This window comes from Pan troglodytes, chromosome 18 (genome assembly GCF_028858775.2).
Source record: "Pan troglodytes isolate AG18354 chromosome 18, NHGRI_mPanTro3-v2.0_pri, whole genome shotgun sequence".
NCBI classification, from domain to species: domain Eukaryota; kingdom Metazoa; phylum Chordata; class Mammalia; order Primates; family Hominidae; genus Pan; species Pan troglodytes.
In genome coordinates this window covers 87298428-87314804 of record NC_072416.2, presented here as the reverse complement: position 1 = coordinate 87314804, position 16377 = coordinate 87298428, and the positions used below count along the sequence as shown (strand labels likewise).

At 55.0% G+C, this 16377-nt stretch overlaps 1 protein-coding gene across 36 annotated transcripts in view; it reads right to left on the bottom strand.

Annotated features, from left to right (window-relative positions):
• The window catches only part of ACSF3 (acyl-CoA synthetase family member 3), a 71429-nt gene that overhangs the window by 40790 nt on the left and 14262 nt on the right, over nt 1-16377 (bottom strand). For 30 of the 36 annotated variants that reach the window (XR_010152694.1, XR_010152691.1, XR_010152697.1 and 27 more), the window contains 3 exons: nt 15733-15888; nt 5473-5627; nt 3224-3372 (listed from right to left, as the gene is read on the bottom strand). Coding sequence is in view for 20 of the 36 variants with exons in the window: in XM_016930401.4 (XP_016785890.2) it covers nt 3224-3372; nt 5473-5627; nt 15733-15888 (460 nt within the window). In the remaining 16 variants the exon portion in view is untranslated. The remainder of the gene's footprint in view (nt 1-3223; nt 3373-5472; nt 5628-15732; nt 15889-16377) is intronic. The other 6 variants (XR_010152700.1, XR_010152698.1, XR_010152701.1 and 3 more) reach the window with 1 other exon arrangement.

Here is a 16377-nt window from a genome sequence, read left to right as displayed (position 1 = left end):
CAACAATAAGGACAGAGACTCAACGGACCAATCACATTTGATTTCAATGTCCCCATCTTATTTCCACCAGAGAGCTTTAGCCACCGAAGAAACAGCTGGTGCCGCAGCCATCGTGGAGATGCGCGAGTCAGCCCAGAGCAGGGGCCGCTAGCACTGACGGAGGTGGAGGTTTCCTGGGGTCTGAGACTAACGCGCGAGCCGGCCCAGGGCAGGGGCCACGAGCACTGACGGCGGTTTCCTGGGGTCTGAGACTAACGCGCGAGCCGGCCCAGGGCAGGGGCCACGAGCACTGACGGCGGTTTCCTGGGGTCTGAGACTAACGCGCGAGCCGGCCCAGGGCAGGGGCCACGAGCACTGACGGCGGTTTCCTGGGGTCTGAGACTAACGCGCGAGCCGGCCCAGGGCAGGGGCCACGAGCACTGACGGCAGTTTCCTGGGGTCTGAGACTAACGCGCGAGCCGGCCCAGGGCAGGGGCCACGAGCACTGACGGCGGTTTCCTGGGGTCTGAGACTAACGCGCGAGCCGGCCCAGGGCAGGGGCCACGAGCACTGACGGCGGTTTCCTGGGGTCTGAGACTAACGCGCGAGCCGGCCCAGGGCAGGGGCCACGAGCACTGACGGCGGTTTCCTGGGGTCTGAGACTAACGCGCGAGCCGGCCCAGGGCAGGGGCCACGAGCACTGACGGCGGTTTCCTGGGGTCTGAGACTAACGCGCGAGCCGGCCCAGGGCAGGGGCCACGAGCACTGACGGCGGTTTCCTGGGGTCTGAGACTAGGATGTATTTCTCATCACTCACACTGACTTCTTTTCACAACATGCCCCCACCTGCCCCCTGCCCTGGGCACTGTTGCAGCAGGCACTGCACTCTGTGCGGCCACCCCACTGGCAGCTCTGCACGGCAGCTGAGGATCTCACTGCCACGGCCCTGTCATTCTGCTCAGGATGCCCCAGCCAAACCGAGACTTTACACTCAGAATACACCTAACAGCTCCCATGGCTCCCCAGGCCCAGCAAAGGGGCCTGAGCCTATAGTCTCTCCTCCTCCCAGCCCAGCAGCCAGCCAGCCCTCACACTCACCTTGCAGGCCCCAGCACCGTATCGCTGCCTGGCACCAGCTGGTCCCTGCCTGGGCCTGAACCCCCATGTCCACGCTTACCCTAGAGTCCCAGGAACCAAGCAGGCATGGAATGAGCCAAAGGGCACACGGAAAGCAATGGGACAGAGTAGAGCCCAGGAGCCGACCCCTCAAGAGTCGACGGACTTTCAACAAAGATCCAAAGGGCTGTTCGATGGAGAAGGGAGTCTTTTCAACGAACAGTGCCAAAAAGTTAGACATTCACACACTAAAAAAGAACTGTGGTCCGTATCTCGCACTATGTACAAACATTAACTCAAAATGGATCATGGTCCCAAACGTAAGAGCTGAAACTATTCTCTGTGACTTTGGGCTACGGAAGGATTTATTAGATATGACATCAGACAATTCACAAAACAAATTGATAAACTGGGCCAAAACCTAAAACTCCTGATTTTAAAGACGCTGTTAGGTGAATGGGAAGACAAACCACAAGCTGGGAGATGATATTTTAAATCGCACAGCTGACACTTGGGTCCCGAATTTTAAAAGCTCTCAAAACTCAAGAAAACAAAGGCCCCAGTTGAAAACGGAATGACACGAACAGGAAGAGGTGCTCAACGCCACCCATCATGAGAGAATCATGAACTCAACGAGACACCACCACCGCCCGCTGGAGCAGCAGGTGCTCGTGACCTCCCACCCATTGCAGGGGGAAGGGGATGGTGCAGCCGCTCTGGAGAACAGCTTGAAAGCTTCAGACAACACAGCAATCTCTCTCCTAGGTATCTGCCCAGGTGAAATAAAAAACCACGTTCGCACAGAAACCTGCACACAAATGTTGATAACATCTCACGTGTCATTGCTTAAAACAGGGTCACAAGCGGTGCCGCACCCACACCACGGATGCCACTCAGCAGGGAAAGGCGCGAGCTCTGACGCGCATAGCACAGGCGACTACAGGCGGAAGCACCACGGATGACACTCAGCAGGGAAAGGCGCGAGCTCTGACGCGCACAGCACGGGCGACTATGGGCGGAAGCACCACGGATGCCACTCAGCAGGGAAAGGCGCAAGCTCTGACATGCACAGCACAGGCGACTGCGGGCGGAAGCACCATGGATGCCACTCAGCAGGGCAAGGCGCAAACTCTGATGCACACAGCACAGGCAGTTGACTGCGGGCGGAAGCCGGGCGGAAGCAGACAGGCTCAGAGGCCACGTCCTGCAGGATTTAGCCACGTGACCTCCCAGAAAAAGCAAAACCACAAGAAGAGAAACAGGAACAAGGGGCCAGGCCTCGGGGGTGGAGGAGGTGCTGAGCACTAGGAAGGGAGTTTCTGAGGCGAGGAACCCTTCTCTATTTTGACTGTGATGATGTTTCTTAAGACACACAGAGCTGCACGCCAGAGGGGTGAATTTTTACTGGGTCTGCAGGTAAGCAGCTGCACAGACAGATGTGTGGGATGGTCTCACTTTAAGTCTGCACTGAGACCTCTCTTCTACTCTAGACAGACTGGAAGGGCTGCGCAGAAAGAAGCAGGGTGGCCCCCAGCTGTGGGCTCTGTTCCCAGAAGTCCCAGCGGAGGACCCAGGGCTCAAAGGGTTGGGTCAGATGAAAGTCAGAATGGGATGTGTTAGGGAAGGCTGGACAAGAGGGGCCCGGTATCAGGAGCCCACATCTAGAGAAGACAGGTGCTTGACTCATCCCACCCTGCCCACCACACCCACCTCTCCTGGCACTGCTGCTGGCGCTGTGCGGCACCCAGACTCCAGACAGACGGAGGCTGCCACCACCGCTGACGTGGTCTGGAGCCAACAGCATGGCCCCCCGCCTTCCTCTGAGACGTGCACTGACGCCTGCATTCCAGGCATTGCTGTTCTTCCCATTGTCTCCCCAGTCATCCAGCCAGGGGCCAGCACAGACACCTCCCGCATCCACCCGACTGAGACTTGGGAGAAGGCTGATCTACCCAGAGGGCACAGGTCGCAGTGCATCCTGAGTGCTCTCCTGGCCGAGTGGCCTGTCCCACGGGGGAGCATCCTCCATGCCGCCCTTCAGTCCGAATGTGGGTGGTTCGAGACTGGCCCACCTTGGGGGGCTCAGGGCACAGTGGAAGAGGAACACAGCTGCGGGAAGTGCTCGTACCTGGCAGGCGCGCGGCGGTGGTCAGGGGCCCGGACAGAGCCATGCCGATCTCGGTCATGCCATACCGCTCCAGCAGGGTGTGGCCCGTGATGTTCTTCCACTTCTCCAGCACTGGGAGGGGCAGGGCAGCTGAGCCTGAGACCATCAGCCTACGCGGCACAACCAAAGGCAGGTTTAGCCCCTTGGGACGTGGCTGTCGCGTGCAAAGGCGGCAGGTTTAGCCCCTCAGGACGCGGCCCTTGCTTGCAAAAGTGGCAGCTCCTTCACGAGTGCAGGAGCCCCAGGCCGTGGGTACAGCACCGCTGTGCGACACCCGGGACCAACGCTGCAGTCTGTGCTACGGCATGACTTTGTTTTTTGAAAACGATCTGTTGGGTATATTTTAGAAAGAAGCAGGTCCAACAGCTAATGAGGGTAAACAATGTGCTTAGGGTCCGCGGTGTCCCCTGCAAAGTTCCCGCGCTGTTCACAACCACGCTCAAGAACAGCAGTGACCGTGCAGCTGCCGACCACGGAGCTGATCACGGGTGAACAGCCACGGCGCTGCAGGCTGCGGCCAGGCACATCCGGGGACTACAGCCGGCTCAGCTTGCAGGCTCTGCAGCAGAATGCGGACATGGGTGAATGGCCGCGGCACCCAAGTGGTGGGGCCGGGCACACCCAAGGGGCTCAGAACCACCCGCAGAACTACAGCCATCTTGGCTCACAGGGTCAGCTCAGGCTTGGCAGGAGAACACGGGCCCTGAGAACTCCGAGTCCCCGCGCTCTCACACAGCATTTCCCGCAGCCTCACGGGCAGTAGGGAAGGCGCTTTTGTTTGCGGTTTGAGCGGAGTGGTCCCTGCTGCTGCCCCTGCTTTACGAGGAGGCACCACTGACAAGACCCCCGCTGGGAGATCCAGATGGCCGAGGTCTCATTGCCTCTGTCACCCCAGAAATCACCTGATCCTCTCCTTCACTGACCTCGTTCTTGCCCTCGGTTCCTTAGATTTGGTAAAACGTTGTGCTCACCCTGCTCAGCTCGGGGCCTGCCCAGCCCCAGGGTATCCCAGCAGTAGGAGCAGCAAAACCATGGGCTCCGGTGGCCTCACAGAAAAGGGGCAAGGGAACAGCAAAGAGAGCGAAGCGGTTCAGACATGTGCCTTGGACAACCTGGAATTCTCTCCAGGAACAAAGGTGCCGCTTCCCTGTGCACTTCCTGGGGACTGGGAGGAGCGCTCGGCAGCCACAGACACACACATCCCACTGGAAACTGGATGGCAGTGGAGCCTTCAGTTCCTGCAGTGCACCCTCCACGCCACCCCTCCCTCTCGCAAAAAGAAAAAATACTCCACCCACGACTCTGCTGGGGGTGCGGGCCTGTGATGCGTGTGAAGACTCACTGAGCCACACGTGTGCGTTTCCAGTTAGTGAACCACACCTCAACAGCCACGAGGGAAAAGAAACGTTCCCACGCCTGCAGGTTCATGGGAGAGTGCAGAGCAAACAGGCCCCTGGGTGGCCCAAAAGACCAGCTTGTCCTGGGAGGGAGGGGTTTATCCAGGGAGCTAGGAGGGGAGGAGCGGGGCTGAGAGGAAAAGCAGCAGAACGTGCCCCAGGCAGGAGGCCTCACAGGGCTGCCCACGAAGGCAGAGAGACTGCATAGTAGAGGCAGGCGCCGTGGGACATGTGGGCAGACGAAGCAGGAGCAAGCGGGTCAGCTCACTGTCCTCACCCTTGTCCTTCAGACGCCATGACAGAGAGAGAGATGGACAGGAGAGAGAGCAGACAGACAGACGGAGACAAAGAGAGATGGAGAGATAGAGACAGATGGAGAGACAGGAGAGATAGAGAAAGAGAAGACAGAGAGACAGACGGAGAGATAGATGAAGAGCGATGGAGAGAAACAGAGAGAAGACAGAGATGGAGAGTCTGACAAGAGAGACAGAGAAGACAGATAGATGGAGAGATGGAGAGAGAGAGACAAAGAGAGACAGAGAGAGATAGAGAGACAGAGTGTGACAGAGAGAGCGATACAGAATCCAGGCAGCTATCGACGTGGAAGAGATTACAGATATACATACAGACGGGTAGAGAGAGAGAGAGACAGTTAGAGAGGTAGAGACGGAGACGGGTAGAGAGAGAGGGAACATTGAAAGGAAATGGAAAGCACTGTTTCCCACAACTTAGTAGGAGTGATTTATTAGAAATAAGTCGTATCTGTTGATCTTTAAGACTTTCTGAACGAGAAAGTGGGCTCTTTTCACTTACCTAATTTTTTCTTCACAAACTGCACGCAAGAAATCCTGGGCGTGCGGCTGGGTAAAATGCCTGTCGTAGTACTCCATCAGCTTGGTGTATATTGTAGGCACTGCCATAAAGACATTGATCCGCGGCGTTTCAGAACTTAAGAACTTTTCCCAAACCTACGAACGAAAGGAAGCACTCGGTAGGAAGATGAGCAGGCAGAGACCCACGGCGGCGGAGGAAAGGAAGCACTCGGTGGGAAGATGAGCAGGCACTGGGGCCCGTGGCGGAAGCTCCTGGCTCCAGGCACAGCGTTCTCATGGTTCACATTCAAGAGTCTGCAGCGCCTCCCGTCTAAAAGGGGTGCCTCAAACTCTGACCCCTTCCCACAGAAGCCATGTTGCGCGGGACAGCTGCGTCTGGCCTGTGAGGGGAAGAGCAATCGTGAACAGAGCTAGAAAAGGGCTTCGGGATCTGTGGCCTGGAGAGACGTGAGTGGTCAGGATCTTCCAGCTACACAGAGAGGGCGGATGTACACCTCGGGGAAGCTGGCAGGAGGGCCCGGCTGCCCGCAGACCTGCAGTCAGCATGCTTCCCAGTATGGACAGGCATGCAGTGACTAGTGAACGGGTGAAGTCTTTTATTTAAAAGAGTCATGTGAATTTTATATTTTACTCCATAATAAACATTTCTTGCTTACATATAAATATGTTTTAAGTTCCTCACTCGTTAGCGGGTTCTCGCGTCGCCCATAAAGCTTCAGGAAGAGCTGGTGAGCCGCATTCCTTCCGTGGCCCTCTCTACCCACGGTGTTCCACACGGAGCACCGAAGGGTGTGGCGGAGGGAGGGCACTCTTTGTGCTGTGGGGTCAGCACCTAAGGGAGGCCCAGGACACACAGGACAGATCTCGCCCACACGGCGTTGAAACTGGGGTCGACGGATGCCGATGCTACAGTCCAGCCCCAGCCCATCTCATCTCCTCACTGGACTGCAGTGACGAGTGCCTCACCGCAGCTGCCTGGCAGAGAAAGGCAGGAATCTCCGGGGAAGAAATAATATCATTCTTTCAAAGACAAAGACTGGAACCCTTCAAAGTCACAAAGCATGTAAGGACACAAAGATGTGATCCCCAACTGAAGGGAAGAAGTCTCAGGAAATCCAAACGTCCGAATCGCCAGACAAGGCCCTTCAAATCACTGCAGTAAGTAGATTAAGGAATTTAAAGAAAAGATGAACATCGTGGGGAAGATGGAGAATTGCAAAGAGAAGTGGAACTGCAAAAAATCATAAAACTGAAAAACACAAGATCCAAAATGAATTCATTCAATAGACCTAATAACAAACAAGACGTAGCAGAAAAGAGGAAAAAAGTCAGACACAGTCAACGGGCGTGATCTAGGCTGACCCACAGACGGGAAAGCAAAGACACAGGCGACCAGAGTGTGGGAGACAGCAGCACGGCGGAGCAGCACCCACAACACTGCCATCGAGGGAGGGAGGGGAACAGATAAGTGGGTGGAGAGAGGCCAGGCTCGCAGACGGGAACACTCCATGTTGTGAAGGTGGCAGTTCTTCCCACACTGAGCTCCAGCTTCAAAGCAATCTTCCCAAAATTCCAGCAAGCTTTATTTTGCAGAAATTGATACACTTATCCTACGTTTTACACGAAAAGGCAAAGGACCCAGAAGATCCAAAATAAATTTCAAAAGGCAGATTAAAGGTGAGAACACACAGTTCCCAACTCCAAAACTGACGTAAACCAGAAGTAATGAACACAGTGTGATGCTGTGTAAGATTAGACAAGAGACCCACAAAACACAATGGAGAGTCCAGAAATAAACCAATGCATAGATATCTGGTCAAGTGATTCTTGGCAAAGAAGCCAAGTCCCCAAAAGGGGAAAGGACAAAAGGATAATCTTTCTCACAAATGGCACTGACACACTGAATATCTCCATGCAGAAGGTGACTCCTAGACCCTACCTCACACCATATGCAAAATTAACCCAAAGTGGGTCAGAAACCTCCACGTATGAGCTAAAACTAGAAAACTTCTAAGAAAAAACAAAAGCAAATATCTTCATGACATGACCTGTGGTTTGGCAAAGACTTCTCAGATGGGATACCAAAAGCACAATCTATAAAGTTTAAAAATTGATAAAATGAATTTATTTTTAAAATTTTTTTTATAAAATGAATTTCATCAAAATTAATGTGTGCTCCAAAAGACACATTAAGAAAATAAAAAGACAAGCTGCAGTTGGAGGAAATATTTGTAAACCGTACATCTGAAAAGAGACTCGTATCCAGAATACACAGAGAACTCTTACAACTCAGTAAGAAGACAAACAGCCCAATTTAAAAATGGCCAAAGATTTCATTAGACAGTTCACCAAAGATTACATATGGATGCAAACAAGAACATAAAAAACAGCACTGGGTGCAGTGCTCATGCCCGTAATCCCGGCACTTTGGGAGGCTGAGGCGGGAGGATCCCTTGAGCTCAGGAGTGTGAGGCCAGCCTGGGCAACATAGGCAGGCTCTGTTTCTGCAAAAATAATTTAAAAGGAAAAAAGTAAAAATAAACACAAAAAATGCTCTGGCCGGGTGCGGCGGCTCATGCCTATAATCACAGCATTTTGGGAGGCTGAGGCAGGCAGGTTACTTGAGGTCAGGAGTTCAAGACCAGGCTGGCCAACACGGTGAAACCTGGTCTCTATAAAAATACAAAAAATTAGCTGGACCTGGAGCTGTGCGCCTGTAATCCCAGCTGCTGAGATGGCTGAGGCAGGAGAAGCGCTTGAACCCAGGAGGCGGAGATTGCAGTGAGCCGAGACTGAGCCACTGCACTCCAGCCTGAGCGACAGAGTGAGACTCCATCTCAAAAAAAAAAAAAAAAAAAAAAAAAAGCTTAACATCAGTAGTCATTAGGGAAACGCAAACTGAAGCCAGTGACAAGTGTTGGCAGGACGTAAAGAAATGAAAACTCTCATACGCTGCTGATGAGAACGTACAGCAACACAGCCATTTTGGAAAACAGTTTGCCAGTTTCTTTTCTTTTCTTTTTTTTTTTTTTGAGACAGTCTTGCTCTGTTGCCCAGGCTGGAGTGCAGTGGTGTGATCTTGGCTCACTGCAATCGCCGCCCCCTGGGTTCAAGCAATTCTCCTACCTCAGCCTCCCGAGTAGCTGGGATTACAGGTGTGAACCACGGTGCCTGGCTAATTTTGTATTTTTAGTATAGACAGGGTTTCACCCTGTTGGTCAGGCTGGTCTCAAACTCCTGACCTCAAGTGATCCACCTGCCTCGGCCTCCCAAAGTGCTAGGATTTCAGGTGTGAGCCACCGTGCCCGGCCAGTTTGAGTTTCTTAAAACATTAAACAGAAAGTCACCATACAACCCATCAATTTTATCTCTCTGTGTCTATGTAAGATGAATGAAAGAATGTCTACAGAGATTTATATGTAAATGTTCATAGCAGCATTATTCATAATAGCTCCAAACTGAAACAGTCCAAATGCCCATCAGATGGTGAATGGATGAGGAAAATGTGGTATGTCCAGGTGAATGGATGAGGAAAATGTGGTATATCCATATGATGAAGTAGTATTCAGGAACAGGTTATTAATACACACAGTAGAACATGGATGAAACTCAGAACCATCCTGCAAGTGAAAGAAGCTGGAATAAAAGACTGAGTGTGACACGCCCCATTTGCACACGCTGCCATCTCAAACAAGGAAATCCTAGAGGCAGAAAGCAGATTCGTGGTTGCCAGGGGCTGGGAATGGGGGGAAATGGACACTGGTTTGAGGTAATGGCTACTTAATTCAAAATTTACAATAATGAATTTTGCGGTGTGTGAACTGTATCTCGATAGAGCTGTTTTTGAAAAGGGAAGGTGGAATAAAAACATTTTCAGTGAAACAAAATTGAGGGATTTGTTGTCAGCAAAGCTGCACTACAAGAACTATCGAAAAGAAGTTCTCCAGGCTGAAGGGAAACGAGTTGGGGGAAGCACAGTGCTTCGCGGAGAACCTCTGTAGGGACAGATGAAGGCACCAGAAGAGGAGACATGTGGGGAATTTAACAAACTTAAGGACTCCTGATATGGTTTGATGGTGTCCCCACCCAAATCTCAACTTGAACTGTATCTCCCAGAATTCCCACGTGTTGTGGGAGGTGCCCAGGGGGAGGTAATTGAATTATGGGGGCCGGTCTTTCCTGTGCTATTCTCATGATAGTGAATAAGTCTCATGAGATCTGATGGGTTTATCAAGGGTTTCCGCTTTTGCTTCTTCCTCATTTTCTCTTGCCACCGCCACGTAAGAAGTGCCTTTTGCCTCCCACCACGATTCTGAGGCCTCCCCAGCCATGTGGAACTGTGAGTCCAATTAAACCTCTTTTTCTTCCCTGTCTTGGGTATGTCTTTATCAGTAGTCTGCACACGGACTAATACAGTAAATTGGTACCAGCAGAATGGGGCTGGGGGCGTATGAAACATGCAGCCACATTTGGGGCTGGGGTGTGTGAAACATGCAGCCACGTTTGAGAACTCTTCCGCAGTTTCCACTAAAATGAAACATACGTTTAGCCTGTGAGCCGGCACTGGGAGGTGCAGATCCAAGGAAAATGTCCACAGGGACATCTGTGTGAGAATGTTCATAGCAACCTTGACTTCTAATAGCCGTAAACTGAAAACAATCTCAAGTCCTTCAAGAGCAGAATGGATAAGCGCACTGTGGCTTCTGCACACCAGGAAATACAACACAGCAACGTAAAAAGAAAAAACTGCATTTGATGCAACACACAGATCAACAGCACAGTGAACCAGAAACACAAACGTGACACTGAGGCACGGAAAACGGAGCACGCGTGTAGCAGGATGGTGCTGAGGCGGGGAGAGCACGCGTGTAGCAGGATGGTGCCGAGGCGGGGAGAGCACACGTGTAGCAGGATGGTGCTGAGGTGGGGACAGCATGCGTGTAGCAGGATGGTGCTGAGGCGGGGAGAGCACGCGTGTAGCAGGATGGTGCCGAGGCGGGGAGAGCACACGTGTAGCAGGATGGTGCTGAGGTGGGGACAGCATGCGTGTAGCAGGATGGTGCTGAGGCGGGGAGAGCACGCGTGTAGCAGGATGGTGCTGAGGCGGGGAGAGCACGCGTGTAGCAGGATGGTGCTGAGGCGGGGAGAGCACGCGTGTAGCAGGATGGTGCTGAGGCGGGGACAGCATGCACGCAACGGGACAAGGCTGAGGGGCACGGAGCAGGCGCGGAGGTGAAAGACACGAAGGACGGTCTTTCTTGGAATTCATCCAAATCTTCAGAGGGCAGCTGCTGCCCTAAAGAAGGGCACTGAGAGCCGAGGGTGACCTTCTTCCTCCAGCACATCCCAATGTGTTGCCGCACTTCCAAGACCTGAAAGACCTGGAGGCCCCCTGAAGGGCACCATAACATTTGACTAACTAGCAAGTGCTTCTGAGGCGGCAGGAGCAGGCCTGTTGCTCTAACCTGAGCTGCCACAGCACAGACCCTGCCAGATGGCAGCCCTCCTGAGTCCATGCTGCGATCCTGAGGAAGTCGGCCAGGGCAGTGCTGTTGGAGATGAGTGACTGATCTGAGCCTCTGGCTGTCTCGTCAGTGGTGACTTTGATCTCCAGAGGCTGTGGCTGCACATCCATCTTCCGGCATCCTCCTCCTCTCCCCCAACCCCATCCGTCACCTGCAGGCACTGACACCCACGGCCCTCTGTGCAGGATGACTTGAAGACACCGCGTCTGAGATTGTTCAGCACCACCGCAGGTGTCTGGTCACCCCACACTTGTATCCTACACATTCTTCAACACAATCTTAGACAAAACCCCAAAGTTCAATAACGCTGACAGCTGGATTTTACACATAGAAATTCCTAAAGTTGGAAAACCCTGAAACTTGGAGTTTATGGAAAAGAGTTGCAATCCTTTGTAGCCACAGCATCAAATTTGTTTAAATATTAAGTTTTCAGCTGGGCATAGTGGCTTACGTCTGTAATCCCAGCACTTTGGGAGGCTGAGGCAGGTGGATCATGAGGTCCGGAGTTCTAGACCAGCCTGGCCAACATAGTGAAACCCCGTCTCTACTAAAAATACAAAAAATTAGCTGGCTGTGGTGGCAGGTGCCTGTGATCCCAGCTACTCAGGAGGCTGAGGCAGGAGAATCGCTTGAACCCAGGAGGCGGAGGTTGCAGTGAGCCGAGATCGTGCCATTGCACTCCAGCCCGGCTAACAGTGCGAGACTCCATCTCAAAAAAAAAAAAAATTAAGTTTTCACAGCATAGTTTAGAGAAAAATCTCAAGTAAGTGTCAAAAACGGTGAAGGTCTGAGGTTTTCCTGTGTCTGTGGAAAGTCTGAGGCTTTCCCGTGTCCATTAAAGAGCCAGTCTGCAGTGTCTGGAAGATGACAGCAGATCCCCAGGCAGAGACCCCAGGGTAGACACTCTCGGAGCAGAAATCCCTGGGCAGACGCCCTTGGGACACAGACCCCAAGGCAGGGACCCCCTGGCAGATGCCCCTGGGCAGAGACGCCGCAGCAGCAGCTCCCAAGCCGTGTGCCTGTGGGCACTGGAAAGGGCCAGGTGGTGTCATTCATGCAGTGCTGGAGAAGCAGCAAGACCAGAAAGCCCAGATCCTTGACAGCTGGCCTGCGCCAGCGCCCGCACCCACCTGCCTCTCGCCCTGAGGGTAACACACTCTTTACTTGGGAGGATGGAACCAACCTGCCCTCTGGGACGATGGAACCAACCTGCCCTCAGCTCCCTGGGACATGTTCTGCCTCTGCCCCTGCCAGCTGCATCTCGCCCTGGCACGGTCCACGGCAATGGCTGTTGCTGCCTCTGCCCAAGTGACCATGGTAGACCAGCCACCGTCAGCGCCCGGGCAGCCCCCAACAGAGGTTCAGGGCCAGGCTGCCAAGGAGCAGAGGCCAAGGTGGGGCAGGTTGAGGGGGCCCAGTCACAGGCACAGAAACCGACACCCTGGACAGAGCTGACCGCCAAAGGAAAGGAGGAGCTCAAGGCGGAGAGGAGGGAGCTGTCCCGTCAGAGGAGCCCCCAGAGACACAGCAAAGGCATGGAAGTTCCCTACACACCAGGCGCTGCACCACCCACACAGTGCACTCACGGGGAACTCACTGCAGCAAAACCACTTTGACTCAGCAGACGTTCACCAAGGACAGCTGTGTCCATGCAGGGCGCACCCCAGAGCGAGCCGCAAGGAGGGTCGGGTCACTGAGCCAGATCCCTACCAGGGGAGCCAGGAAGGCCTGGAGCAGAGCGCCAGGCAGATGTCTCCGGGATGGACCACGCAGATGAGGCAGCCGCAGTGTCTGCCATCTTAACAGACTGCTGTGTCGCAGCTGGGGTCAGGGCTGAGATGTCTGTGAAAAATAAGGACTGAAGCCAACAAGAATGTGGAATGTGTCAGGGAGACGGGGCCCTCAGGGAGGCTCTTCAGGGGGTGACCCTGGCGACGGGGCCCTCAGGGAGGCTCTTCAGGAGGTGACCCTGGCGACGGGGCCCTCAGGGAGGCTCTTCAGGAGGTGACCCTGGCGACGGGGCCCTCAGGGAGGCTCTTCAGGAGGTGACCCTGGCGACGGGGCCCTCAGGGAGGCTCTTCAGGAGGTGACCCTGGCGACGGGGCCCTCAGGGAGGCTCCTCAGGGGGTGACCCTGGCGACGGGGCCCTCAGGGAGGCTCTTCAGGGGGTGACCCTGGCGACGGGACCCTCAGGGAGGCTCTTCAGGGGGTGACCCTGGCGACGGGCCCTCAGGGAGGCTCTGTGGCTACAGGCGTCCTGAAGAGCAGTGGAGGGCGCTGACGGCTGATGACGCAAGTGTGCTGGCAGCCACCTCTCTTTGGCACGGTAGTAACTGCTAGATTTTAAAGAGGTCTGTCTCTAAAGCCCAACGTTATCATCTGTGAAGAAACAGGCTCACTTGCTCGTAGAAAGCTGATCTACATACTGGCTTCTCTTGTGAGACCTTCCCTCCAGTGGAGGCTAGAGAAGAGCCCCTTCTCTTTTCCGAGTTTGTGCCCACTGTGAGCCGGCCTCCACCCTTATTTTCCGGGGATGAGACTGAAGGTCAGAGAGGTGGAGGGCCAGAAAAGCTGCCTTCTCTCCACCTCCAGCCACCGTGTGGGGCTGGATGCCCCGCAGAGAAGAGGATGGGCCTCTCAGCGGCAGGAGAAGCAGAGGGAAGGTGGGCGGGGCTGACTGCTTGCAGGGACCCCTTCCTGGCGAAATTCACACCTGACTAGGGTTTGGGTCCTGAGCTCCCGGTCAGAGGCCTCAGAGCTCCACACAGCCTTCGATGGGGCCAGAAAGACTTCAGACAGGAAGAGTCCTGGCAAGAGCGGTGAGTGTGGGGCCGGCCACTGGTGGCTGCTGTGCTCTGGGCTTTAGGGCTGTGCCTCTGCTGGCCGGGACGTCTGGACGTCTGCCCCGCAGAACAACCCCGCACAGACCAAGAGCCCAGTCCCAGGCATCTGGCCTCAGAGATGGGCTCTTCTGTGCTGACAACCATCATGATACGACCCAAATCCTAAGGGCTTTTCCCTACATTCACGTGTTAAACTTTTTTCCTGTGAATAAAAGGCATATTCATTATACAGGCAGAGGCTGGTAAACGTCCATGGCCTCACTGGAGGGCTCTGCTTCACCACACCTGTGACATACGCACACCGTGTCCTTCCTGTGGGCTCAAGGCCTGCCCCTCATGCCCTCTGCAGCCTGGTGAGTGACTCTCGCCTGCAGTCAGCTAGAATGCACACAGGGCCACAGCAACGCCTAAAAGCCACCGCCATCCCCAACTGACAGGCGAGGCCCGATGCTGTGCACAGGGTCCCGCCTCGAGCCCAGGTCCTTTCCCTCCAAAGCAGCATCCCTGATCTGCCTGGAGACAGCCCTGCACAGGCAAGGCTGCGTGCAGCAGCTCAGCGATGACTGCTCCCACCCCAGCGCTCTGTGTGACCAGCACCGCGTCCTTCCTTCCCTGCCTGCTCCAAGGGAGACGCTACAGAGGAAGCCATGCAGAGAGTGGAGACAGAGACTCCACAGCAGCCCTCCAGCTGGGCCAATACTCCAAAGTAACCCTCCACAGCAAGCAGCTCTCCAGCTGGGCCAGTACTCTGGAGTAACCGAGGGCTGCCACAGTGGCCACATCATAGCTCAAGGGGTCACGCCCTACGCCCTGCACCCCGAATGTGTCACCTCTCGCAGTGGTGGGAACTGCAGGTGGATGAAGCAAAGGACCTCAAGATGGGAGATGATCTTGGAATATCCGCATAGGCTGCACAAAGGGAAGCCGAGGGAGCCCTGACTACGGAGAGAAGGCCGTGTGCCTGCAGAAGCAGAGCTGGACGTGAAGCAGCTGGAGCCAAGGGCACAGGCGGCCTCCAGAGCTGCAAGAGGCAGGAACGGACTTTGCCCTGGAGCCTCCTGACGGAGCAGCCCTACCACACCCAGCATCAGCTCCGCAAGACTCGTCTCAGAATCCTGGCCTCCAAGCATGTAAGAACAAACTCGCATTATTTTAAACCAAGCGCGTGAGCATTCGCCGCAGCCGCAGGAGCTCGTGGGCAGCAGGGCCTGTACAGTCACCTCCGCTCATCCAGTCTCACTATTCACGGTTTCAGTGACGCGTGGCCCACTGCAGTCTCACAACAAACGAGCACAGTACCGGAAGGTATTTTGAAGAGAGAGAGCACTTTCACATAACTTGATTACAGTACATGGTTATAACTGTTCTGTTATTGTTAACCTCTTACTGCGCCTAACTTATAAATTAAGCTTTATCATAGGTACGTATGTATAGCAAAAAGCATCGTAGGTACAGGGTTCCATGCTACCCAGGGTCTCGGCATCGGCACGTCCCCTGTGGATAGGGGCGACTGCACACCAGGAAAAGGCGCCTAGTCTGAGGGCGCGGCCGAGAGCCCTGACCCCAACCAGCGAAAGGCGCCTAGTCTGAGGGCGCGGCCGAGAGCCCTGACCCCAACCAGCGAAAGGCGCCTAGTCTGAGGGCGCGGCCGAGAGCCCTGACCCCAACCAGCGAAAGGCGCCTAGTCTGAGGGCGCGGCCGAGAGCCCTGACCCCAACCAGCGAAAGGCGCCTAGTCTGAGGGCGCGGCCGAGAGCCCTGACCCCAACCAGTGAAAGGCGCCTAGTCTGAGGGCGCGGCCGAGAGCCCTGGCCCCGACAGGGGAAAGGCGCCTAGTCTGAGGGTGCAACCGAGAGCCCTGACCCCAACTCACCTGCTGAGGGCTGAACTCAGGCATCATCACACAGGTGGCTCCCACCCAGAGAGGACAGAGCAGCGCGTTGACCACACCATGGACGTGGTGCAGTGGGAGCACGTGGAGGATCACGTCGTCTTTGGTCCATGCCCACTTGTGGACCAGCCCGGTCACCTGCAGGGGACGAGAGCACAGCTGAGAGCAGGAGCAAGACTGTGGCCCGCAACAGCACACACAGACCTCGGGCTCAGGGACAGGAGCTCTGGGCCTCCCCGCTGAGGAAGGGGAAGGAGAAGGCTGGCTCTTTGTTGCTCCCCTTTAGCAGCCTCTCAAGATGACGACAAAACCACAGCAGATCTGCTGGGTCACTCACTTACCCTGGGGACAGAGGACAGCGCCACACACAGCCAGAGGCTTTAGGGAATTTAGAAGGTCGGGGAGTGGCTCTGCAGACACCAGGCCGACAGAGCTCCGCCCCTGCCCAAGCCTGGGACTCAGGGACCCAGAGCCATTCAGGCTGGAATCGACTCCCAGCCCAACCACTGGCTCAGCTGACAGCACTGCCCACACAGAGCTCTGCCGATTCGTGAATTATCGTCACCTGCTCAGCCGGGACAGAACCCAGGCCAGGTTCCAGCGCACACCCTCAGCTCTTACTGAGAA